Below are 25,383 nucleotides of genomic sequence, written 5' to 3' on the forward strand. Positions count from 1 at the left end.
CTCACGTTTAGCATTGCTACTCAAGAGACAGTTTTATAAAAACCAGAATCAATTTTATTTGTGGTTGCCATTATTACATGGAGAAAAGCACAGAGGGCTGTGTTGCTTCAGTGAGAGACTGTATTTTATTTTTTTTTAATGAAAAAAAATGCTTGCTTGACTTCAGCAGTGTAAAAAATGATCTTGAATTGTATATCAGTGTCCACAGAAAAATTGCTTCTCATAAAGAAAATCCAGGGATAAAATACAGATCTAGGATGATGAGTCAGAAACAGAAACTGCCGTCTGGGGAAGCTGGGATTGAAAAAAACTCAATCTGCAACCAAACTGGCCCTGCTCATCATTCTCGACCGGCCAAATTAAGCACAAAGCCAAGATAAAAATGATTAGTACCAGGACTGCTAGATATTTCATCACCTCCATGAGGTGTGAGGACCAAGGAGGTAGGACATGGGCTGCAACTGTGCTGCTTCAGCAATGCATCCTTCAGGTCACTGCCAACTCTTTGCCATATGTAGTGTCAAATAGTTGTAGGGTTTTGTTTTGTTTTGTTTTTTGCTGTTTTTTTACAAAAAAATATATTCTTATTTAGAACTCTGCACACCTCAGAACAGTAATGTAGGTACATGATTCTTGCTCAAGTAAGATTTGTTGGCTCCATCAGAACTGCATGGCAGTATTCATAGCAGCTGTGCACAGTTGCACCTGGAACGATTTATCTCTGTTATTTTATTCATCAATTAATTACATCACATACTATATATTCCACCAAAGATTTCCCAGATATTTAGGATATGTATTATTCCATGATATCCTATTAGATACCCCTGGAAACCCATCTGGAAACATGATATCCCACTGTCACGCTGAACAATACCTGACTCCCATTCAAGTAGCAGCACTGCAGTGAATAAGGAAGAAAAAAAAATAGTCAAAATTTCCAGAAAATTCTTTTAACATCTGTTTTGGAGGCGCTTTTATTATTATTATTATTTTTAATTCAAATGTTGTTTTGTTTATGGTTGCCTCTAAATACATGTAACATAGCATGGAGTTCAACCTTCATTATGGATTTGCTGCCTCAATAAAAAGTGGTTGCCATCCTGTTCATTATATTTGGCCTGCCTGGGGATTGCAAGAATAAATAAATTAGTAGTGCAGCTTGTGTCATCAGCACTGCAGCAAGAGGAGAAAAAGCATGCATACTGGCTGAAGGGACACCAAGACCCCCATGCCAAGTCTTGCAGCACAGCATGGCTGGATGGCTTGGCACCTGGGAGAAACAGTGCCTTTCTCAGAACTCAAACAGGAGCTGGTGAATACCTGGAGGTTTGAGCACTACAGGCTTGGCACTGTATGTCAGCGGAGCCTGTGAAGGCACTGCAAAGAAATTATATTAGTTCTACCTTTTCAAAGTAAAAATATCTGCTTTAGGATGGCTGAACAGAATTCGGCCCTTGGGATTCATAGCCTACGCAGGTTAAAGTGAGAGCTGTGCACATTAAATTGAGACTTTGAGGTAGGCCATCGCAACTTTCCTAAAATGATGTTACCCTGCAGTCACATTTTGTTTGTTTTTAATACTCTATATATTTACTGCAGGAGCTTTGATGCATGTTTTTCAGCTTGAAAGCAAAACTACTTTTATCCACTGCTTTGCAGTTTTAATGCTTTTAGCAGGCAGCTTCAAGACACAAAAATGGGCTCATAAGGCAGTGCAGCTAACAATATCCGGAGCTCTGATGGGGAAGATTTAAAAGAACACTCAAAAGGCAGAAAGGGACAGAAATCATGGCTGGGGCAACCACACACCTTGGGCTGGGGACAGGAGTAAAGCTCCTCAGTGGCAGGTTGCTCTTCGAGGTCTCGTTGGTGCTTATGTGCCTTCACTTGAAAAGCCTGGCACCAAATCAGTATCAGAGAGGTTGCTGGGCACAGTGTGTGCCACTGGAGCTGAATTGCTTCCCTTCCTAATTAGCCAAGTTCTGCCGTGCTCTATCTATTTGCATAAAGCCTTTGAAGAATTACTTCTGGGTTATAGCAGCGGGGACAAGGGAAGAGTTCTTGCACGTCCAACAGAACTTTCTGCCGCCTGCATTTATTCTGGTTTTTGTTTGTTTGCTTGTCTTTAAATTTTAACAATGCTTTTGATCTGAGCCCAAGAATTGAAACCATCACTGGGATTTTGCTGCTAGAGAGAATTATGAAACAAAATGCAACCGCAACACTTTAAATGTTGATTTAAGTGGTGTCTAGACCTCATGCTGACTTTCTGCACCAAGCTGAATTTCACAAAGAGAATGCCCCTCCTCCCCCTCCCAGAGTTGATATTAAAAGTCAATTCCCACTACTCTCACTCAACTCTGGTCCTTCTGTATAGAGAGGAATAATAGGGCTTCTGCTTTCCCACTTTTATTTGCAGTTTGGAAAAGGCCTGTGTTTAATGGAAGTGGAGGGAGCATTAAAAAAGAAGCACAAACATGTATAAGGATTTCGAGTTATTAGTTTAATTAAAGAAAGCCACAGAATGGTAGCAGTGGGAAAGGCCAAAGTCAGAGCACTGAATTTTGCATATTCCACAGCACTGATGCTGGGTCTGAAGAAAGATTTCCTGGCCCTCCTAGAGACCACGTTATGCTCTTGTAGGCACTGTGCTGGTGCCTGATGCAGGCAACTATTTCTAATAATCACTGTTTTCATTAATGTTGACAATTAGATATTGTTGTTTTTCCTTTACCTTGGGAATTTACGACAGCATGTTGTTCATTCATGCTCTTCTGCTTGATGGTGGAGGATGAAAAGCATCATTGAGGAAGGGTTTGAAATGCTTTCCATAATCAGAGATTGAGGACTGTGCATGGTGGAAGAAAAATGTCCAGGGGAAATGTTTTCTTAATGGAAATTCTTATTTTAGTAGGAAAATAGAAATGAACAAAGTAATGCAGTCAGGATTCCCATGCCTCTCACATCCCTGAACATCTAATAAATAGGAAGGAAGGAAATCAACTTTCTACAGGCAGATAGTTACAGGACAAGGGGGAATGGCTTTAAAGTAAAAGAGGAGAAAATTAGGTTAGATGTTAGGAATTCTTTATTCAGAGGGCAGTGCTGACCAGAGAGTGTGGGTGCCCCATCCCTGGAGGTGCTCAAGGCCTGGTTGAATGGGGCCTGGGCCCTGATCTGGTGGGGGTCACCCAGCCCATGGCAGGGCTTGGAATTGGATGGGCTTTAAGGTCCCATCCAACCCAAGCTATTCTAGGATTCTAAGATTCTATGTTTCTGCTGTTTATTTTGGCAACAAAGTTATCCAACCACTGTCATGTACTACACTCGATAATAATTTCAAATAAATCACTGACAGTACAGTCCTTTAGGTTGCTCTTTTCCTACTTTTATACTAGACAGCACTGCCAAAAAAAAAAGGCACCTCTTGTGCCTGGAGCTGCTCATTAATGTAGGAAAAAAAATGAGCCAGAAGAATTTGTTGTCTAAATAGGCAACACATAGTGAAAGAGATGTTACCACCCACATGCTTCAAGTAGGAAGCAAAAGGAATGCTGAGAGTAAAGGATCTGTTCAAGGCAATACGATTCTGCTGAAACTCTCCAATACAGCAACGTTTCTTTCCATCACATTTAACAGTTGTTTTCATCTATTCACTCTCAGTTTTAAAGGACTGATTAGTTCCTCTTTACATTTTTATCCATATTTTGTGTAATCCACCTAAACTGTCACGGAAAAGCTTTTTGTATCTGATGAGCAAGACAGCATCAATAAGATGAGTTTGGAGATGTAGGGAAAGTTCCACTCCAAAAAAAAGAGCAGCTGGACCCAAGCCCTTCATTGCTTTTGAAGCCTTTTACTATGCACAGCAGCATGCTTTGTGCAGCTTCCATGCCTTGAAAGAGTTGGCTGTGTCCTCGTGGACAAGGAAAGCAAGATGGAATACGTGGGCTAACACCTTTTAAGAATCAAAATATGAGAAGGTCAATAAAGTATTAAACAGCACCCAGGATAACAAGTTAAGATTACTAGGTGCCATGTAACGTTTTTTTAACGTATCATGAGCTGTGCACAAGGGCATATCTAAATAAAATGCATAGGAAATAGCATCACGCAAATATGATCTACGTTTTTTCTTGATCAAAGAGGCTGAGGGAAAAAAATAATTAAAAAGTAAAAGCCTTATGCAATGAGATTTAAAAGAAAACTTTGGAGGCTGACAAGACGCATCTGGCACAACTTCAAAGTCCATCAAAGTACATATAATCAATGTTTGTCAATAGCAGTTTTGCATCCTTTAATTTATCTTTCATGGGTATAAAGCACGATGTTATTAGGATCCAGTCCATACCTTAATTCTGTTTGAGATTTGATGAATCAGGGCTCCATTAAAATTCAGTGCAAATCAGCTTACTCAAGGACACGTTACATAAAGTTGTGCATTATCTAACTCCTTTCATCTTGCTGTCTTTCCAACTAGTTAGAGGACCTGGTATATCTTAAACCTGCATGTGTGGCCACCAACATATTAAATCTCAAATGTGTTTTGCTTGTAGGCACCCGCTTAAAGTATATATGTGAGGCACAAGTGTCACACTATTTATTTTTTGATGTATGAAAACTACTTTATGGTGCTCCAAAATGAGTGTACAATTTATTGTAGACTATTCAAGTCTTCTCAACAGAAATGTTCTTTTCCTCCTGGTGATGTAAAATGTTCTCAGCTTTATAAACATACAGAAGAAATATTACCAAGGATTTCTATATTTCTATTATCCTTATATTAGAGGATATATAGAGGATATATCTATCCTCTATTATCCTTGTCCTTCATTCCTGGGCTCCAAAATATTTGGGAGAAAAAGTGTGTTTTTCACATGTTCTCACAACATGTATTACAAACAAGGTCTGATCAGTATGATTTTGTTGACATTTCTGTCATAGAGGGTTGTGGTACTGTGCTGTTTCCCTCAGCTGCCACTATTGTTGTAAATGCTTCAGTATTCACACAGAGACTGGGGATTACTCAAGAATTTCAGGTTTTATTAGAAAACAGATTCTGAGTTCTCATATCCATGGAAAAATGCTTGAGAACATGAGTCTTGGTGTTTGAAACCAGAAAATAATTAAAAAACACACTCTGATGTTTCTAAAAATTTTATATTTTATAATGAGATTCACTGCTTGTTCAAGTGGATGGGAGAAAAATCTGAGATAGAATCATAGATTGGCCTGGGTTGAGAATGACCACAATGACCATCTAGTTTCAACCTCCCTGCTATGTGCAGGGTCACCAACCACCAGATCAGGCTGCCCAAAGCCACCTCCAGCCTGGCCTTGAATGCCTCCAGGGATGGGACACACCTGCTTTGAATGAGAATAACAGGAAAAAAAATCTAACACAAGAAAAACAGTAAGTTTTGTCATTAGTTTATACTATTTCCAGCTTTGTTACTTGTTTGGAATATTTACCAGCAGCCATTGAGGTGGTTTTCTGTGCAGGATGCACTTGTTGAATCAGGGCAATCTGTTGAACATTAAACAATATTTGAAGTCAGTTATTTGCACTGAGTTAGCTCACCCTCAAATAATTGTGCCTTATCTGAAAAAATGTAGACAACAAGACAAAGCAAATTTCAGCTCAAATAGAGCAGCATGAGGATAGTTAACGGTGCTTTGTCCCTTCAGGTTCTCCCACTGATCCTTTTCCTAGGGAACACATATGTGTCTGTGAGTATGTTTCAGTATTTCTTTTTTTGCTGGATGCCAGCCCTGTCACTTGCTGAGCCCTTCCTGGGCAGCTGGAAAGGGTGAAGAGTGGGTAATGGTATCTCCTGCCTAACTCATCCCTGGGGTGGTACAGGGATGGCACTGGGCTGAACTTTGGTCTCTCCAAGAATGGCTATCAAGTGAATTTTCTTTTGAAAGAAGGTTCCTTCAAACCCCTGCTTTCTTAATGCCTATTCCTGTGTGTGCTGATTTCATATTTGCTGAAATTGATTTCCAGACGTTCAGTGTTTGCATGTTTAAATGGATTCCTTTGGGAAACATGTATAGTAAGGAGCTTTACGGTGGATCTTTTTGAAGAGCTGGGTGGGTTTGCAAGCAGTGATAGTCTGCACTCATTGAGGCAGGTGTAGTTGCAGTCTTAGACAATATGAAGTCTGGTGCATATTTTCCTAGCTGGTTCTGAGCATTAGGTTGGTTCACTTGCTCTGACAATCCTTGTCTGACTTTGTTCTACACTGCGCTGTGGAAAATGCAGTGCATGTCTCCCCCAGCCCCGAAAATTGATTAACACTGCTAACACACAAAAGCAATTCTGCTGTCACTGAATCGCAGCACGACAGAATATTCAGCAGGCTAGTTTTTAATAAAACATTTTTTTTTCATAATTAATATAACAAGGTTTTCTGGCTTAGCACTTGGTGTGAATCCCAGAAAAAAAAAAGAAAGAGGGCAGTGAGTTGCTGTGACGTGACCATTGCATGGCAAATGTTACGAGGGCAATTTTTCCCCTTAATGATTTGTTTTGTAATGAAGTTATGCTGAAATAGCTCAAGCAAAAAAAGAATAGACTTTGCACACTGATGTAACTGTGGATTCCCCTCCCATACACAGCCAAATTCCTGTTTTCATCCTTCTTGCTTTTGTTCAAGGCTAGTTTCAGGAGTTTGTGTAAGTAACATTACAAAGCTACTGATGTTATATAGCAGAAGTCAAACACAGATTTAGACAGTAGCTCATACTGAGTCAGTCAGAAAAGATCTGGGACATTTATGGATCCAGAGGGTTTGGAAGACTATAAAGTAACAACTTCTGTCCGTTCTTTCATACCCTGAGGAAAAACTGATTTCACCTGCACAAATCCAAAATATTTCTATACATGGCATGAAAATGCATCATGGACGCAAGTGAGAGCAAAATTTGCTCCTGCTATAACATATGTGTGCAACTGTACAAAATACTGCCTTTGGATGTAACTGGTCTTCCCAGTTTTCAATTTTGAGTGGGTTATTTTTGTTTGTTTTGCTTTTAATTGCTATAGATCCTCATGGATCCACACATTGGCTCTGTATGGACAAGGACTTTTTAAAGAAATCAATACATTACTTCTCAATAAGATGCGGCAGTAGAAATATTCCTGGTATGAAGTGCAGTGTTTTCAAGTATTCCTCCCTTTTTGCCAGAAAGAATTTCAGTGAGCTCTGCTGAAGCAGAGCTCAGACAGAGCCACTCAACTGAGCATCCTGCCTTACTCAAGCTTGCACTGAATCTTTTCTGAAATACATGTGGATTTGAATGATACACTTAAATGCCATGTCTAAAGAAATTGGCAAAAAGATGAGACTAAGCTGGAGCCCACACATTCCAGGGCAGGAGCTGCTCATGTGCTGAGCTTCCAGATAATGAAGCTCTAGACGTTTATAAATCAGCAGATGTTCAGATCAGGCTTTTCCCTCCTATCAGTGTTCCCTCCAGACTCAGCGCCACAGGCAGCAGAGAGAGAAGTGCAGGAGTTGGAGCAGCAGCTGTGGTTCTTCACTGAAAATTTTGGATCTTCAAACAATTGATGTCTGATGGAGAGGGTGATGAAGAGGGTTTTAAAGTTTGCACCCATGTCCAGTCCAGTAATCAAGTGCATTTAGTATTGGAATGGAAAAGAACAAAGCATTGCATGAAGATCAAACAATTGCAAGGAAAACCTGTCAGTCCTGCCCTCAGCAGTGGGCTGGAACTGGATGATCTTTAAGGTCCATTCCAACCTAAGACATTCTATGATTCTGTGGTTCTGTGATTCCATGAAAACTTCCCATTGATCCCTGTTTCCTCGCTGGCCCACAGCACGTGTGAAGCTGTTACCAGAAGCACAGGTCTTTCCGTGCCTTGAGCATTTGGAAAACCATACGTTAGGCTGAAAAGGCCCAAAGTGTCTCTCTGACACCTTCTTATGTTAGTTTTTCTGCCCACTTGTGGATCCATTCCTGTCATAAACTCCCATTTCTTCTCTACACAACCATTCTCCCAGGACTCTCCGTTCTGCTGCATAACTACAGAGCAGAGCAAGGGCTGTCAAACCCCTCACCCTTTGCACCCCATGAGGCACAATGCCCCCCTGCAGCACCGCATCACTTTGCCTGATGCAGCAGGAAAGCGAGGAAGCCCCAGGAGTGCCTCCAGCTAATTGCACTCCGAGAGGGACACGAGTCTCTTTGGCCCCCCAAGGCAATCAGCTTATGCCCTGCAGCATGCAGGTTGATATCCCTTGTAACTAAAGGGACTTAATGACTTTGCATAAGCTTTAAGTCGAGCAGCATAACCTATGAGCCCAGCACCGGTTGCCAAAGCATTCAGTGTGACAGGGTGGGTTTGCATAACCTCCTTGGAATGGGTTTCATGCCTTTCTTTCACTCTGGCATTGCAGGCTGGTCCTGTTTTCCACCGGGGAACACACACACCTCACCCACCAGTGAGAGCAGCTTTAGAAACAGCCAGCTGCTAGCAGACCATCTCCCACAGAGTAAAGATTAACTTGGAAACTTTGATCTCTTGGAAGGCAGGAGCAGGTCATGCCTGTGCAGGGAAGCAAGCTGCCTCCTGCAGCACCTGTGAGAGCTGTGCTGTGCTTCTTTTGGGTCCTCGTGCATTTTGGATCAGATGTGACCACAGGAAGGGTCTGCAACTGAATAACCAGTAAAATCACAGAACCATTAAGGCTGGAAAAGACTACTAAGACCATCTAGTGCATCCATCAACTCATCCCCACCATGCACTAACCGTGTCCCTGAGTGATACATTTTCCCATTTCCTAAATGCCTCAAGGGATGGTGATGCCATCACCTCCCTGGCTAGCATGTGCCAATTCCTCACCAGGTAAATAAAAGAAAGATGTTGTATGTAAACTTCTCTGGAAGTCCTGCCACCAGTTAATAAGGAACGTGCTGTATACTCTGGGGCAAACACTGCAGTTCAGCACACAGGCAGGAGATGGCTTGCTAGCAGAGAGGTGAAGAACTTGGGGGTTTTGGTGGAATCCTTTAAGGGAATGGTTTCCCAGGCTAAAAATACAACGTGCATTGCATGTGTGCTCCAGATGATAATATGCCCTGCTTTCATTATACCACAGCCATCGCCTTGGCTGAGTAATGTAATGTCATTGCTGGAAAAGCCATTTTGCCTTGAAGTTCAAAGACTGTCACTATCCAAGATGGTTGCAGGCAAAAATCTGGCCGATTGTAAGAGCATCAGAACCATCAATTCCCTCCTCCTTTGGCGAGGAGCCCAGACAAAGGTTCCCACTGAGAGCTGTCAGCAGGATCAAGGGGTTCCCGAGGAAAAGCAGTAGTTGTGCCTGCCCTCGTGGCTCCTCAGTGCCGGATGTCAGCTGTGGGTGGAAGCTGATCAAATAGCCTTCCTCGCTCTCCAGCACAGCCCTGTGCCACCACCTCCCCGGCTGCAAGGCTGAGATTGTGCAGAGGAAAGGGCAGACACTTGGTTTGCTGCCATGGAGGCCACTTTGCAGTGAGTTGCAGGAGAAATGCCTTGATTTAGTGCAATTAAGCAAGCAACTCATACAAGATGCAGCTGAATTTCTGAACTCCTGTAGGGCTTTATTGGGAAATACATATATATGGAGGGGCAGTTTTCATCCCTTTGGCTCACCAGCTCAAATAATAGATACTGTTTTCTATGGAATTACTTCTGGTTTTCGCATATGTAAATTCACAGCCTAACCCTGCCTTGTAGCCTTTGTGCTGCCTGTTCCTCCACCACCTTTGTATTGTAATTATTCATCTTGATTGTAATAAGGGGTAGCAAGACACAAGCAACAATTCAACTGCGGAATGCCCTTGGCAGCTGTAAATAACTTCCCTTGAATTTAGGGTCAAATCTTCCCTTATTCTGAAAGAACTGCCAGAGAGTAACTGGACATTTTTGTCTAAGAGCTGTAGGATTCTGTCCTGAGATGTAAGAAAGCTCCCGGTTCTAGCACTCCTGTTTGAAATCTATTATATTTTATTAGCCTTTCTTAAGGAGCTGAAATGAAAAATGGAGAGCATCATATCTCTGTGGCGTTTAACCTTTGTACAAAGCCTAATTAGCAAAGTTTCAATGGTTCTTTGGAGAAATGAAGCTTCAGTGAAGTGTTAATCCCTATGATGATGACAACAACAAAGGTCAGATGAAATCAGGTATTTTGAATTTCAGCCATTAGCCCACCCTTTTTTTTAGGCACCCTATAAATGTAATCGACTCCAAATTATGAACCCAAGTAAAATGCCTCTCCTGCGTTTTTCTTTTTTTTGCAGGGTTTCTTTTTTAAGAGCCTAAAGTCATAAAATTTAAAACTGCTCTCTGCGAATTCTTCCAGCTTCACTCCCCCATCTCTGTGGACACGCTGCCAGCAGGATCCGGCGATTTTATTCCCTCTTGAGAAAACGCACAAAGTATCGGTGCCAGGCTGCAGAGAGGAGGCTGTTTGGTGAAACAAGCCCCACAGCCTCGTTTCTTCTCCCCCCTCCCCCTTCCCCCCCCCCCCCCCCACCCTCCCGCTTCTCCTCCTTTTGTTCGCGTCTTGCTCCCGGCTGGGCGCAGTATCGCACCTCGTTGGAAGGACAAGATCCTCCTCTGCTGGCCATGAGCAATACGGCACGGCGGCGAGGGGCCTTGCCACACTGCTGTGCTCCCCCACCAGGCCTCCATTCTCTGTTCTCCGCCTGTAGTCCCTTTCCTACACCCCCACCTGCATCCCCTCCTGCAAACCACCTCTCACATCCCACATCCCATGTCCCCTGTTGCACCACTTGCGCGTTATATTCCACCCCCCTCATTCTGCATACCCCATCCCATGTCCTCCATTCCATCTCCCTCATACTGCATCCCAGCTCCCACATTCCCCATCCCACATCCTCCATCCCACCTGCCATATTGCCCATCCCATGCCCTGCAGCCCCCTGCATGGCACATAGGAAAGGGCAAGTTCACGCCTGCAGGAGGGAAAGAGGGGCTTTTTGCTGGCCTCAGCCAAGCAGCACCATAAAAAGATTCATGTATGGGACCAAAAGATGAAATTTGGCTTTTTGTCAGCTAGCAGAGGTGGAGGTTGTCTGAGCAGTGTGATCTAATGGATATCTCAAGGGAGGAGTAAAGTCTCCTTGTTAGGAGACCAGGTCTACCTGGGATTTTATCCCCTACAGTTCTGCATCACACATCAGAGGAGGAAAGAGAAACAGCACAGTGGAGCTGTGATAAAGGTTGGGTTGATCTCCTGGGACCATTTATTCGAAGGAACATTTGCGTTGTGTCAGCACGTAGTGGCCTTAATCCAAAACTAAGAATGCAAATCTAGGGCTTAGCCACCCTGAAGTACAAAGGACTAATGGATGCTGATGGAAACCTGTATATTTTCCAGGGCAGCAGGTTATTGCAAGAGGGAAGTCAGGTCATCTTGCTGTCTTGTAAGCAGCTCTGTCCATGGGAGAAGGTTTGGAGGGAGACAGGTTTGAGGAAAATAGTAGTAATAATTGGAATAATAATGTGCTTAGGCTCCATTCCTTCTCTTCTTTACATCTGAGCAACGATGCATGCATACCTCATATAGCCCATGCTGGCACTTTGCCCTTCCCAGGCAGAGTAAATGGCTGCCCTGAGTGCAGGGGAGTTTTAGCAGTCTCCTTGAAGTCAAAAGATTCTGCCCGCAGACCCACTCAGCAAATGACACAAAGGAGAAGTATGGAAAGCTGAGGAGGGAAACAAGGTGCAGGTACACAGAGGTTGCACCGCAAAGCATAAAAACCAAGCAGAAAAAACCCCACTCCCTGCCTCCAGGGGGTCGTGAGCAGGCCTCAGGCAACCTCAGGTGTATGTGCTGGGGAAGCAGCAGGTGTGAGTTGTTCTGAGTAACGTGGCAAGATTCTTATTCACTGCTGCTTATTCATTTGCTCCCAGTTGCAGCCAGGTTTTAGCTAAGAATGTTGGCATAGCAGCTCCATGTAATTTCTTATATGTCTACTGCTAGCACAGGTGCCCTCAATGCAGCTGGGTAGTCCTGTCTTCAGCTGGGATTTACAGCAAAATGGGATGCCTGCTGACACCTCTGTGTGGGGAAATGAATCTTGATGTGGTTTTGGTACGTTTTCTTTCTGCTTCACTTGCTCCTCACAGGCTGAAATGCTGTTTTCCTCCTCCTCCTATTCCCTTTTGTCATTTGACCTTAATCAGGAGCCAAAAAGGAAAGGCTGGAGCCTCATGTCAGAGGGTGAACGTATGGCATTTCCTTGTGGGAAGGATGTGCCCTGGTAGCTGGCTGCATTGCTGGTAGAAAAATGCCATCACTTAATAAGCAAAGAAGTAATTAACTTACTTAGGATCAGTGTTTTACAAGCAGACTGCAACTTTGGCTGGATGCTTAGAGAATCTGGAGTTCCCCTGTGGGTTGTTGGGAGCAATATGGTTTTATCAGAAAAGCCACATAAATCTGAAAGGACTCTTAAAAGTACTGCTTGGGCATCTCTGGAGTGGGCAATGGATTTATCTGGACGTCCAGCACCGGAGTGAAGTCACCTAACTACAGGTTGTGCCATAAACCAAGACCCAGCTTGGATTTTTTTCCAGAAACTGATTCTGCCCTTCTTTATCCTGTGCAGCCTTCCTGGTCCTCCCTGACCAACCTGCTGAATGGTAAGTAGCTTTGATTTCTTCCATTAAATTCTGCATATGCGCCTGAGATGTTGGCAGCCTGGTCCATAGAGCTCCATGGCTGATGGTTAGTGTTGAGTTTTAACTTCATGCACAGCTTTGTAGCACTTAAGGCAACAGCTGAGATCAAATAGGAAGTTACTGTGCTTTGGACAGGCAGCATGGTCTGCACTCCCAGGCCTTCCTGCTTCTCACATTGGTGCAAAAGGCAACTATGTCATTTTGTTGTCAATTTGATCCAACCTGTGAGTCTTGTGGCCCTATATCCATAAAGCTCTGGTTCTTTCCCTAGATTAATTCTGCTCTCCTTATAGAATGTTCCAGATCAGTATTTAGTTTCCACATCTTCAGCTGCAACTAAAAACGGGCTATTTTACTGTAGTGAAACAGCCCCAAAGCTGTTTGAAAGGAGTGAGGGTTTGGCTGTTCACTGTTCTTATTCCTTTTGCAATTTCTTTCTGAAGTCATAAATGCTCACAGCCAAAGCTTTTGTGGAAGGGAGGAAATACCAAGAGGTCTATGTAGAAGCAAGTGGGAGACCTACTGGTATTTGAAGTACCATTGCAATTTCAGCTTCATAAAAATAACTTTGTATTATTCACAGACCCTCAGACAGAAAGTATTTAGAGAGGTGGCAGGAAAACTCATCCTGCTTAAATTAGGCCAGATTTCAGTTCGTCCCCAGAGGTTCAGAGAGCCTGAATAAATGCCGGGTGCCCTCAGTGTTGGCAATAAGCTTTAAATTTGCACATCACTCATCTCGACAACTGCAGTCCACCAAAGTTACCTTTCCATTCAGGTCACTCGATGGCATCCTAATGCATCACTTTCCCACTTGGAACATTAGTCGTGACTTGATCCAGGCAAGGTTTTGAAAACAGTGTGACTGCCAGCATTGAGATATCTGTTCTCCCTATAAGAGACAATCTGTGTAAGCTAACGAACAAGAGGATATTGATCAGAAATCCATTACGTGATTGACAGCTCTTGGCAATGTGAAAAAGTGCAGATGAAAGCTTGAGCAGTTTAAAAGATCACCCAGACCTCAAAGCTGATTTGAAGCTTTAAAAGTCAATCTCTTGCCTATCAATTATGGGGGGATTTTTTTTTTTTTTTTTTTTGTACTACACAGAAGAAAGTTATTCTTTGAAAATTTGCATGCAGGATGTCTAATTTAATTTCATGTAATAGTCACATTTTGGTGACAAATGTCAGATCACTGCTTTTTAAAGCATGTCAAGGTTTTCCAGCACTTACAGAGAATGAGCACTCTGATTTAGTAATGTGTTTAAATCAACCAGTGTATCAGATTTGGTGTGTTAATTATGTACTCAGATTAAAAAAAATGTTGCTTTTGCTTTACTAAATCCAGGGCTTGTTATGAATAATTAAAAAAAAAAAAAAAAAAGGAATGGGAACACTTCTTAAGTAAGAGATGTGGAAGCCAAATAGTTATTTAGTGATCTAGCAGTGATAAACAGGAAGACATCTTTGTTTGATGTACCCAAGTCAGGGGAGTCTGTTCTTTATTCTTATGGTGCTTAATAAATGATTGATTCATTGCTAAGTGATGGCACCAACACAGCAAAACGAAGCGACGGTATCGTCATTTCTGAGCACTGTCCTTACAGTTGTAGATGTTTCTGCAATGGCTTCGCTGTCTGTGCTTGTTTGGAGCACTTGTTTTTCCTCTGTCAATTCAGCAAAGCCCTTGCGCTCCCTGTACCGCATGCTGGGCATGTCTGCTGGGTGCTCTCAGCAGCCCCAACTCCTCCGCTCATCCTTCACAACTTTTACCAGCTATGTCTTTTAGAGAAGAAAGATAGAAAAAAGGCTACCCTGTCTCTCCGAATAGCTCCTTAAAGCACCTGTGGAACAAAAGCTGACGTTTCCTGCTAAGATTCTGAAAATAAACAGGGGAAACAAAACCAGGCTCCTCCACAATATTCCCTCAAACTCGAGTCCGCCTGCAGAATCTCCCCTCAGACGAAGTGAGCTTGCAGGTTGCATTTCAGGCAAAACCTTCTTTTTGTTTTCCTTTCTTAACTACATCGCATTAAATTTAATTTTGTTCACGGTAGACAATGTCCTTATCTTCCAACGAGATCCTTCTGTTCCTCAGCACAGCGCACACTTCTGCAACACTTGCACACTGTCGAGACTCGGCTCCTGTGGAAATAATGAGCTGAGTAAAAGGAGTCTTGACTTGACATAGCAATAAATGAGGTGAAACTTTTCTTTTTTTTTTTTTTTTTGTGAGAAACGAAAGTTGGCATGTAGGAAGGGGGAAAAAAAAAAGAAGAAAAAAAAGATGATTCTATTTTAATATGAAATATAAAACACCCATTGTACAAAAGTGGAATTTTTTTTTTTTTTTTTTTTCAGAAGCAAAGAAAGAATAAAGATAAAGGCTGCGAGGGAATGAATGAGGAGAGAAAACTAAGATAATGTAGTCGATAATCAGTTCAAGGCTGAGCTTTATCCATGGGGCCATCGGTCCGGCCCTAGGGGAGAGCTTTTTAAAATCTCTGCACACTGTTTAGCTGTGCTCATTATCATAGCTTGTCTTTGACATGTCAGCGGGGCTTCTATGGGTAGCAGTGTGCCCATGCAAATCAGCCGCCCCAAACATGGACTGGTGGAGCTCCAGGCTCTCCATCAAGCAAGCATGTGCTTTGTGGCACGTCCCCCAGCACAGTGGGGATGTTGCTCCCTCAAAGAGGCTCTGAGCAAGACAAAGGAGGCCTCTTCTTGTAGAGTTGCCTCTTCCCAGGACACTTAGAATCATGAAATCGTTAAGATTGGAAAGGACACCTAAGATCTTCACATCCAGCTGTCCACCTACCATCAGTATTCACAAAACCATGTCCCTAAGTACCACATCTCCATGTTTCTCAAAAACGATGGTGACTTTGCCATCTCTTTGAGCAGCCTGTGTCAGTGTCTCACCATTCTTTCAGAGATGTTTTTCCTAATATTCAGCCTGAATCTCCCTGGTGCAACTTGAGACCATTCCCTCTCAGCAAATTGGGCTCGTCCATGTCTGCATGGACATTACCACCAACTGAACAAAGAACAGCCATGTCCCCTCCCAGCACCTCAGTAGATGCTCCTAGCTGGGGGCAGTCATGCACAAAGGTGGCTTTGTAGCAATTATAACCCTTCTGCATTTCCTTTCCCTACAGATGAGGCTGATGAGTATTACGAGTACTATGATGAATACACGCAGGTGGAGGAGGAACCCTCTGAAGTGATTAGGCTCTTGGGGGAACCCGACTGGATAGGCCTATCCCCTCACCACAGAAGAATCCAGCAAGGTGCTCCTGGGGGTGGACAGGGGGTGAGGAAGGGGTGAAATCCCAGCCCCAGTATGCAGTGCGTGGCAGGGCTCGGCTGCCAGCCTGCCTGCAGAACGCCTGCTTCAAAGGGATGAGTGGGGAGGGTTGTTTGCTGTGTTCTCTTTTGTGTTTCTCTTGTAAGGAGCCTGTGTTTTATCTCTAGGTTTCACAGGATGGATTCTGATCATGCAGAACATTTCTGATTGCTACTACAAAAAAACACAGGCTTATTTGTCTATAGACACTGTAAGACGTAATTGCTATTTTCATGGGATGTACGTTCTGTATTCGTGCTGGGAACCAAATGTAGAGCAGGTTTCCCTTTTTCTTTTTTTTTCTTTTTTTTTCCTTTTTCTAGTTTACTGAACTTTAGGAGAGCAGGAAAGTATGCCCTGGGCTGCTGTGGGATCACAGGGGGAGAGGTGGGACAGCAATAACCCTTCTCCTCTGGATGGCTTTTCCAAGGGAGTTTTAGTGCTAGGTTGCAACCAGGGCAATGTCTAGGCAACTTCACACCAATGGCACAGAGGCACGTGCCCGGGGCAAGCTCTGGTTCTTAATGGATCTGCTTCTAGTACGATGTCACTTGTGCTCCGTCACAGGCTTGTAAAGGGAGATGGGAATTCCTGGGCTCTAAGCCTTACAGCGTACAGGAAGTTCCACAGCAATCCATAGCAGCTCGTGCCACTGCTGGGCCAGCCATCAGCACAAGCCTGTGTTACGGTGGACGCTTGCCCAACCTTCTGCACAGCCCTATGGTGGCACCTGTCACACAAAAAGCACACACAAGAAAAAATGCTGGTGAGAAGCTGAAGGAAAACTAAAAGCCCTCTGTCCCTTCCCTAGAAGATCTGTGCTCCCCCAACCCCTGCAAGAACAACGGCCGATGTGAGATGAGAGGAAGCAATTTCACCTGCCTCTGCTCCAGGCCCTACACTGGGGATACCTGTGAGAAAGGTAATCACTTCTTTGCTGACTGATATTCTTGTTCTCACAGCTGAGGCAACTGAAGCAAGTACAGGGTTTTATAAACCCACTCTTCCCTGGAGGGAGAGATTTAGCAACCCTCTTCAGCCGTGTCAATAGATCCAGGCTGGAGTCTGTCTAAAGCAGCATCAGCATCGCGCACTTCAGGTGTGCAGAAAGCACACTTCTGTCTTCTGCCACCCCATGGCAGCCTCCAAAGGAGGGCTACAAGGATGGCGAAGAATCTGTGGGACAAGGTGTGTGAGGTTTGCTCAGCCCAGAGCAGAGGAGGCTGAGAGGTGTCCTCATGGTGGCCCACTGCTCTTCAAGGGGGGTGGATCAGCAGTGTGGAGCTCTGCTCTCTGGTGACAGTGACAGGGCCTGAGAGAATGGCATGGAGCTGTGTCTGGGGAGGGGTAGGTGCAGAGTAAGTAAAGGCTCTGCACCAGAGGGTAATGAGCAAGGAACAGGCTGCCCCGGGCAGCGGGCATGGCACCTAGCTGCTGGAGTTCAAGAAGCATTTATTTGGACAACACTCTCAGACATACGATGTGATTTTTGGGTGGACTCAATCCTTGGTTTCTTCCAACTCGGGATTTTCTATCATTCTCTGGGTCAGGAGAATCAGCCTGTGAGGGCACAGCACTCCTGCATGTGGATGAAGTTGTTTTTTTTTTTTGTTTACCTGCAGTGGAGGACACCTGTGTGGACAACAGCTGTGTCAGAGGAGACTGCCTTGTTACATTAACCAAACCTTACTATCGGTGCAGCTGTAGCCATCCCTACAAGTTACCAGACTGCCAGCAAGGTGAGTGCAGCTCGGCAGGCACAGATCCCACATTGTGGGGTGCTGTAGTCCTGAGCCTGTGTTGGCTGCAGGTCCCATCTGAAGGGATGATGCTGGGTGATCCGTGCTCTGTGTGATGGGTGGATCACTAATGAACCCCATGCTGGCAGGAATTTTGAAGTTCTTACAAGGCTAAATGAGGGCTTTCCCTGATTTTCAGTGGGGATGTGAATGAGGCTATAGTGTGTCCAGTGGAGTTACAGTGCTGTTCTCTCATTTTCACCTTGACAGCTTCTTCACAATGCAGGCCAAACCCATGCAAAAATGGAGGAATCTGTATACGGCACAGAATGAGAACAAAATTCACCTGCAAGTGCCCTGAACCTTACCGAGGGAGGTTCTGTGAGATTGGTAAGTGTTGTGGGAGAGGCTAGGGGTTGAACCTCCACAGATTGCCCTCACCTCACAGTCAGCTTGACGACGTTTGTAACATAACACTGATTGCTCTATGTTGCAGGTGACCTTTGCACCATTCTCCATACAGTTTAGGATTATAACCCTGCAACCTTACTTTTGGCACACCCCTTGCCCTATCGTGACAGTAGCTCTGTACCCAGCTCTGCCTCATCCCTCCAGTACCATTTCTTGCATAGGTCACCAGAGAAGAGATTCTGCTTTGTCATTGAGAAATGTCTTAGCTGCTAGGTCTTACCCAGTAAAGAGGCTTTTGGGCACTTGAAGTCAGTGGAACTTATGCTGCAGTGATGTTGGGACATAACTCATTTCTGGCCTATCCAGGGTAAGAACTATCTTCATGTAACCCTGTTGGTCCTTCTGATCCTTTGTGAAATTAATGTTAGGGAAGGAAGAGAGGGAAAAAGAACCAGTTTAGGCAAGGAATGACAGAGAAGGCTCTTTCATATCAACATGGTTTTACAGGACCGGATGATTGTTATGAAGAGGACTCCTTTTATTACAGAGGAAGAGTGAACCAAGCAGAGAATGGCAGGACTTGCCTGCACTGGAATTCCCATTTGCTCTTAGACTTCCCTATTAATGCATTTATGGAGGATGCTGAGCTTTTTGGCATTGGGGAACATAACTTCTGCAGGTAACATTTTTAAGAGAGCCAGTTGTGTCACATAGATCTTTGAATACAAATTGCTCCCATGAATTTTCTAAAATCATGATATTAAAATGGCATTGTTACTGAAGTGAAGATTCCAGAAACGGGCCTAATTTCCTTTGTTTTTCTTAGGGTGAAATAGTTTGGGGACAGTAAAATGGTAGCAGATACAACTCCATTATTTTAGGAATTGTCTTTATCAAATCTTATGAAGAGTATCTCTTGCAGCTTGGCTGTCCTGTAGAAGCACAAGTGTGCTCTTATTAGCATTCTTGGCTTCCTTGTGCAGCTTCAAGGAGATTTCTGCACTTTGGCTGATGTTCTCAACCATTCCTTTCAGAAATCCTGATGATGATCAAAAGCCCTGGTGCTTCATCAGAAAAAATGGCAAAGTGAAATGGGACTTCTGTGATGTCTCACTGTGCTCTGAAACAGGTAGAGTAATGCTTTAGGAGAGAGCTGGTTGGCCATGCATAGGTGGTCCTGTTGAGCAGGTCACTGCCTGTTACTTAACTCCTGTCTGATATTATTTCTGCAGTGCACGTTGCTGTTTCTTCCAACACAGATAAGGAGAACCAAGAGCAAGAAAATGAGATGTTCAAAACCTGTGGGCAACCAGAAAGTCAAAGGGGACTCAAGAGAATCTATGGTGGAACTAAAACTACAGCTGGCAAGCACCCCTGGATGGTATCTCTGCAGAGAAAGTCTTCTTCTAGAAAAGTAACACACATCTGTGGTGGAGTGCTAATTAAATCATGCTGGGTTCTTACTGCTGCACACTGTGTTGAGTATGTGCATGTCCTTTGCCTGGGGCAGATAAACATATGAAAAACAAAGTGGCCATTAAAGACAACTTGGAATGGAACTGATTCACATTCCAAATTGTTTCTGGGCATCGAAACGAAAACATACGTGAAAATATGCACATACATTTTAAAAAATGGTGCTTGTTGGAATTACAAATTAAACTTACATCCCAGTCAACTAAAATGATCTAAAACATAGTTTAGTGGACAAATATTGGTGGTGGGTGGGCTGTTGCACTAGATGATCTTGGAAGTCTTTTCCAAACTTGGTCATTCTATGATTCACTCATCATCACATCTGCAATAATAGACTATTTGCATGCTGCTGTTCTCCCTCAAAATAAATTTTAAAAATTAAATGTTAAAAAACTAGGTTAAAAAAAAAAAAAAAAAAGCAGCAACAAAAATGTTCATGCAGCATTAATAATGTTTTATTTCATGATTGCAACTATTTAAGAGTGCATGGACTGTCCAGCACTGCAGCTTTCTCTTCTAAGCTCTCTTATTACTAACTTTGGAAATCTTTCCATTGTGCCTTACATCAGGAAACAGTATCTTGGCTTCCAGATAGTTAAGCTGCAGGTTTTCACCACTGTTGCACAACATCTGTTCTGCACCACCACAATGGATAATGTAGTTTACTTGACTCTTCGCAGACGCCAAGCAGAAAATCTCCAAGTGGCCCTGGGAAAGCAAAACCTCAATAGGAAAGAAAATCAAGAGCAAATATTTGATGTGGAGAAGGTCATCATGCATCACAGATACAGAATGGAGGATGATGTCCCATACAATGATATTGGTAAAGTCTTCTTATTTAATGAGTTGTCTGAAAGCACCTCGCTGGAACTGAGGTCAGTATAAAATACCCCTCTGAGAATGTGAACTGGAAATAAGTAGGCCACGTTCTGGCTTACACCCCTGTGAATCATAGAAGGAAGGCAAATCATGATGGGCAGAGAAAAATCATGTGTGGGGGGAGTAAAAAAATAAAGGGACAGGTTCAGCATGTAGTGCAAGCTGTATGCCAGTTGCTTGGAGCCTTGCACAGAGTTGTGGTACGGACTGACAGTGATGGGTAGGGATTAAAACCAGTTTCAAATATTTTTTGTGGTGGTTTTTCTTGTCTCCAGCATTACTTAAGTTGAAGCCGACTGGTGGTCAATGTGCCATCGAAACAAAATATGTGAAAACAGCTTGTCTGCCAGATTTTGAGTTTCCTGTTGGGACTGATTGCTTCATTTCAGGATGGGGCGAGACAGAGACAGGTATGTGAGCTCTCAAGGCTTGCTGTAGTTTGGCCGGTAGCTCGATGGCAGTGTGAGCTGGTGCTTTTAGTGGCAATTGCTAGACACAAATGCAGGGCTAAGCACAGAGTGAAACCAAGGCCCAGAGTTAAAAATTAAGGACAGCAAACCCTCCTTTGGGAATGATTCATTGGCAGAAGCCTCCAACTGCTAGACACACAGAACTTGTCAGAGTTCTGAAAAAGTCCCCAACATGTATTTTTGTTGTTGTTTGTCATCTGATACACAATGTCATGGTTTCATCTGGAGCCAGCCACTGAAGCAAGATGTATCAAGAGAGAAGCTATAGTACTCTTATGTTCCAAGAGAGGACCAAGGCAGACTGGCATTTCCACGTGCTTTTCCAGCCCATTGGGTCAGATAAAGTTTTTCAGAAGCAGCATCTGGATCTTCAGATGCACTGAAAAAATAATAAAAAATCCAAAGCTTTTCAAGTTCAACTAGCTCTGTCCGAAACCTTTCTTGCCCACAGTAAATCCTGAGGGGAGAAATTACTATGCTTTGGAAAAGATAATGGCAATTTTCTGAAAAATGCATTTTCTCATGTCCTGATTGATGTGTTGCTGTAAAGCAGCAGAAGGAAAATGTGTCACTGAGGCTGCAGTAGGTGTCCTAGTGCTTTGTGACTGATACAGCCTGATACAGTACGTAGGGCCAAATTCTTCCTTCTGATGTATGTCTCATTGAAGTCCACAAGAGACAAGCAGGTACATTTGATCAGAAAGCACGAACAGAATTTAATAGACATTTTTCTAAAAGTTCCAAATAAAAAGTATCTTAAAAAGGATACAGAGAATTTTTGTATTATTTTTTTTTTCCTGCAAAGAATATCAAGTACCCTGTACGTGTTCAAACTAGATGGCTCCTTCTTTGCACAGAGCTATTATTAGCATTTCAGGAAATCACTGCAGAAATGGAAAATTTCCTGAAACTCAAGCAGAACCAAACTTATAAACCATCTTTAGTTATCTACAGATGGTAGTGCTTTGATACTCTGGCTATCGCCTTTAGATGTCAAGTTATGTCTTTAGATTCACTGTAATTAATCGTTGCCTTTAAATATTGCATGATTTTCAGTTTTCATCTGTTTCATTAGCCCACGTATTAAAACATCTAATGGCACCAGCCTGAGAAGTGCTGAGCAGCTCTAAGTACTCCTGTACTTAGTAGTGGGAGCTGCAGACGGCCAGCACCTTTGAAAAGCAGGATATCATTGCTACGTGCAGAGCTGATCTGAGCCAGATTCTCGATGTGTGTGACTTTGGTTCTGTTCAGGCAAGAGCTCAGTGTCCTGCATGAAGCTTTCAGGCTCAGACTTAATGCAGACAGATACTTCTTTTCTTTCCAGGCCAGACAATGAGCCCCTTCCTGCTCTTTGCCCCTTCCATCCATGAGGCGAGCAAATCTGTGTTTTGAAAAAAGACATGTAACAGGAATGTGAGGGAGGTGACTTAATTTTTTCGGTGTACTGCCTTGCAGATGACACATCCCCTAAGCTGTTAGATGCCAGTGTCAAGCTGATTTCGCAGAAGCAATGCAATGCACCCAGAGCTTATGATCAGAGGTTGGATGAAAGCATGTTTTGTGCAGGAAATCTTCGGAGAGGTAGAACTGATTCTTGTCAGGTCTGTTGCTTTTTCCATATTTGAACACTAATTTTCTGTGTAAATAGGCTGTGCAGAGCAAAAGCTCTGGCAGGGGACTGCATGTGTGTCCGTTTCTTCCATCAGTGTATTATTTCAACAGCCACTGTCTTCCTTCCATACAGTTTGAGATGTATATCCCTGGAGCTAATGTCATCACTGTCAGCTACAGGCAGATCTTTGGGAGCTCAAGAATAGCCTGGGAAAGGTGGCTTCTGAGGCAGATTGTCATAGTAACTTTGAAAACTTGCCTTTTTCCTCTCACTTCCATTACAGCCTCTATTATGAGAAACAATTCTAATCTGATTTTTGCTACCAGAGCTTATCCTTACTAGAGAAGGCAGGACTGATATTTCCTTGTAGCTAGCGAAAATGTGAAGCTGGTTCATGTAAGCCTGGTGAGGAGTTTGAACAGTGCTTCCTGTGGTGAAAACTGCAAGCATACTTACACTAGAAATCACCAGTAAAACTGAAAATGAGATCAGCCAACTTGGAGTGATAATTGTCATTATTTGAGGGGACCAGTGTGAGGAAGGTCAGGTGTTTTGTTTTATGCTGAGGATCACATTTTTATCTTTCTCAGCTCAGGCTCTGAACACCTGGTACTTCCATGCCTGGGAAATTTCATTTGACTTTTTCAGATACATTTTGCAGCCTTAAACAGAAACTTATGTCTAAAGAAGTCTAGTATTGTTTGACCTGGTTCCAGTACTGCAAGCTGGCTTGGGAATTGATCAGAACCTTTTGGTACACCTGCTAGGAGAAAAAAAAAACAACAAACACCACTCCTGCCTCTAAGTCTTTTGATAAGAGAAGGCAAATCTTACATTGGTGAATGATTCACTTCTTATTTTAAACTAATCTTGTGTTTTTTCTCATCAGGGAGACTCTGGAGGTCCTCTAACTTGCGTAGAAAATGGTTTCTATTATGTATATGGCATTGTGAGCTGGGGTGATCAGTGTGGTTTAAAAAACAAGCCAGGAGTTTATACCCAGGTGACATCATTTCTCCGTTGGATTAAACACAAAATTCAAACTGAGTCATCGGATCAGTAGCTGACAGCTTTCATTTGGTGAAGGGTAAGTTTGAGATATTTATTTGTTCTTAGCCTTACACAAAATTCCCCTTTAGCCAAAGTTGTTATTGAAGGCTTCTCATGGTCCTACCTGGGCGTTCTGGATCACCATCTTACAAATAACCTTTCAGTGTTTTCTAGAAGCTCAGTGACAATTTTTCTGCTGGGGGCTTTGAAATAAACCCTCCTTTCATAGGCAAAACAGCTTGGAAACTAAAGCAATACCAATTTTTATCCACCTCAAAGCCATTGGTTTGTGCTCTGAAAGCCAATGACATTTTTTCACGTACTTAAAATTAATAATTTGCCTGTGTTTGGAAGACTGGAGCCATTAGAATCATGTGAGCAGGGAAGATCAGGCAGGAAAATTATTTTTAAAAGCCCTTCTGTAGGGCAAGTGACCCTAAATTCCATCAGTGATGAGTTCCAGGTTGAAAAGTAAAAAATAAAGTAAAGCACTAGTAGAAATATCTTATTTACTTCTGATGAGAGGAGGATTACATATTATTCTCCTGCTCTACCATGGCATATATGTGCTTAACTTCAATTCATATGTAGAGGGTATTAAATTAAAAAAAATAAATAAATAAATCTAAATCTATTGGCTAATTTTTGTTTGTTAACAAGTTTTGCAAGTAGAATTATATATTTTTCTGCCCAATGATTCTGTAACTCTATATAGAAAACTGGAGAACAAGGGATTGACATTAAATCAGAATACAAAAAGTAGACATGTTTGCCAGCAGAGTCAATTATTTAAAATAATATCTCCTTCATCTGAATACCAGGCTTTATAAACTTCTCTAAGAAGCTTCCTAATCTGTCAATAAGCTGTTAGTAGTAGTTTCTAAGGAGCTAATTTTGATTGTTTTTGTTTTTCTTTTGGAAGATTTGAGGAAAAAAAAACGAACAAAAAAAACAACCTGAATGGGATGTGAATATGTCCTGTTAATCAAGAATAAATTCTGTTCTGTTGTCCACCAACAGACGTGTCTTTGGTTAGTCAGAAACTTTGTGTCCACTGGCTGTTGTCTTGTTCATCTGTTAAGCCACCCAAATCTTGTCTTTGTATTCTCTTAAATCAGCAGTGCCAATGATACACATAAACATACACAGTGGTGCCACGGAAAATATAAATCTCTAAAGACTAGAAGTATGGAACCAGATTCATCAAATTTATTCAATACAAATGATTTTATATTCTACTAATCAGGTTCATTCATCTGTAGTACAAAGCTGAGCCTGCCAGTCATCTAGTATTAATTTCATTTACAGCTTTAAATAAATATCAACCTCTGTAATGCATATAGTGATAAATCACAAAATATCCACACAAGTTAGAAACATCAATTATTAGTTGCAATGTCTAGTTTGTTTTTTAAAACAAAAAAATTCTTAGATGTCATCTATTGTGCTTTCCAGAAAAATGGAAAAGCTATAGGCTTTGTAGGATAAGATGAAAATCTATTTGTGTTTTGTCATGTTCCTGTTCACTACTTGTACAGATGCATTTTCCTTCTCTTGACTTGAAGAATTTCCGAAGCATCAGGATTAACTGTGACCTGCTGAGATCCTTCCGGCCCCACTTGGTCCTGTAAGATCAAACACAACTACATCATGAAGACAGCTGAAAGC

General features: G+C 42.7%; 2 protein-coding genes across 9 annotated transcripts in view; one reads left to right on the forward strand and one right to left on the reverse strand.

Moving 5' to 3' along the window:
* The first annotated feature begins 5,599 nt into the window (after positions 1-5,599).
* On the forward strand, positions 5,600-25,367 carry HABP2 (hyaluronan binding protein 2). 7 transcript variants are annotated; one of them, XM_048947057.1, is made up of 15 exons: positions 10,579-12,133; positions 12,651-12,684; positions 15,888-16,019; positions 16,204-16,286; positions 16,887-16,997; positions 17,698-17,814; positions 18,085-18,204; positions 18,733-18,904; positions 19,260-19,354; positions 19,458-19,707; positions 20,382-20,524; positions 20,856-20,990; positions 22,509-22,654; positions 23,555-23,752; positions 25,254-25,367. In XM_048947057.1, the coding sequence occupies exons 5-14, from the start codon at positions 16,934-16,936 to the stop codon at positions 23,726-23,728; spliced, it is 1,416 nt and encodes a 471-aa protein (XP_048803014.1). In that variant the 5' UTR covers positions 10,579-12,133; positions 12,651-12,684; positions 15,888-16,019; positions 16,204-16,286; positions 16,887-16,933; the 3' UTR covers positions 23,729-23,752; positions 25,254-25,367. The 7 variants fall into 7 exon arrangements, with proteins under 7 accessions (XP_048803007.1, XP_048803011.1, XP_048803009.1 ...); XM_048947050.1 differs by lacking the exons at positions 10,579-12,133; positions 16,204-16,286 and adding an exon at positions 5,600-5,733; XM_048947054.1 differs by lacking the exons at positions 10,579-12,133; positions 16,204-16,286 and adding an exon at positions 5,600-5,733 and having other exon boundaries at positions 19,485-19,707.
* Positions 24,903-25,383, reverse strand: part of LOC125694191 (nebulin related anchoring protein) — a 45,484-nt gene continuing 45,003 nt past the window's right edge. For both annotated transcript variants that reach the window (XM_048947047.1, XM_048947046.1), the window contains exon 42: positions 24,903-25,340. In XM_048947047.1, the coding sequence (XP_048803004.1) occupies positions 25,242-25,340 (99 nt within the window). In that variant the 3' untranslated portion in view covers positions 24,903-25,241. The remainder of the gene's footprint in view (positions 25,341-25,383) is intronic.

Source organism: Lagopus muta, chromosome 5 (assembly GCF_023343835.1).
Source record: "Lagopus muta isolate bLagMut1 chromosome 5, bLagMut1 primary, whole genome shotgun sequence".
NCBI lineage: Eukaryota > Metazoa > Chordata > Aves > Galliformes > Phasianidae > Lagopus > Lagopus muta.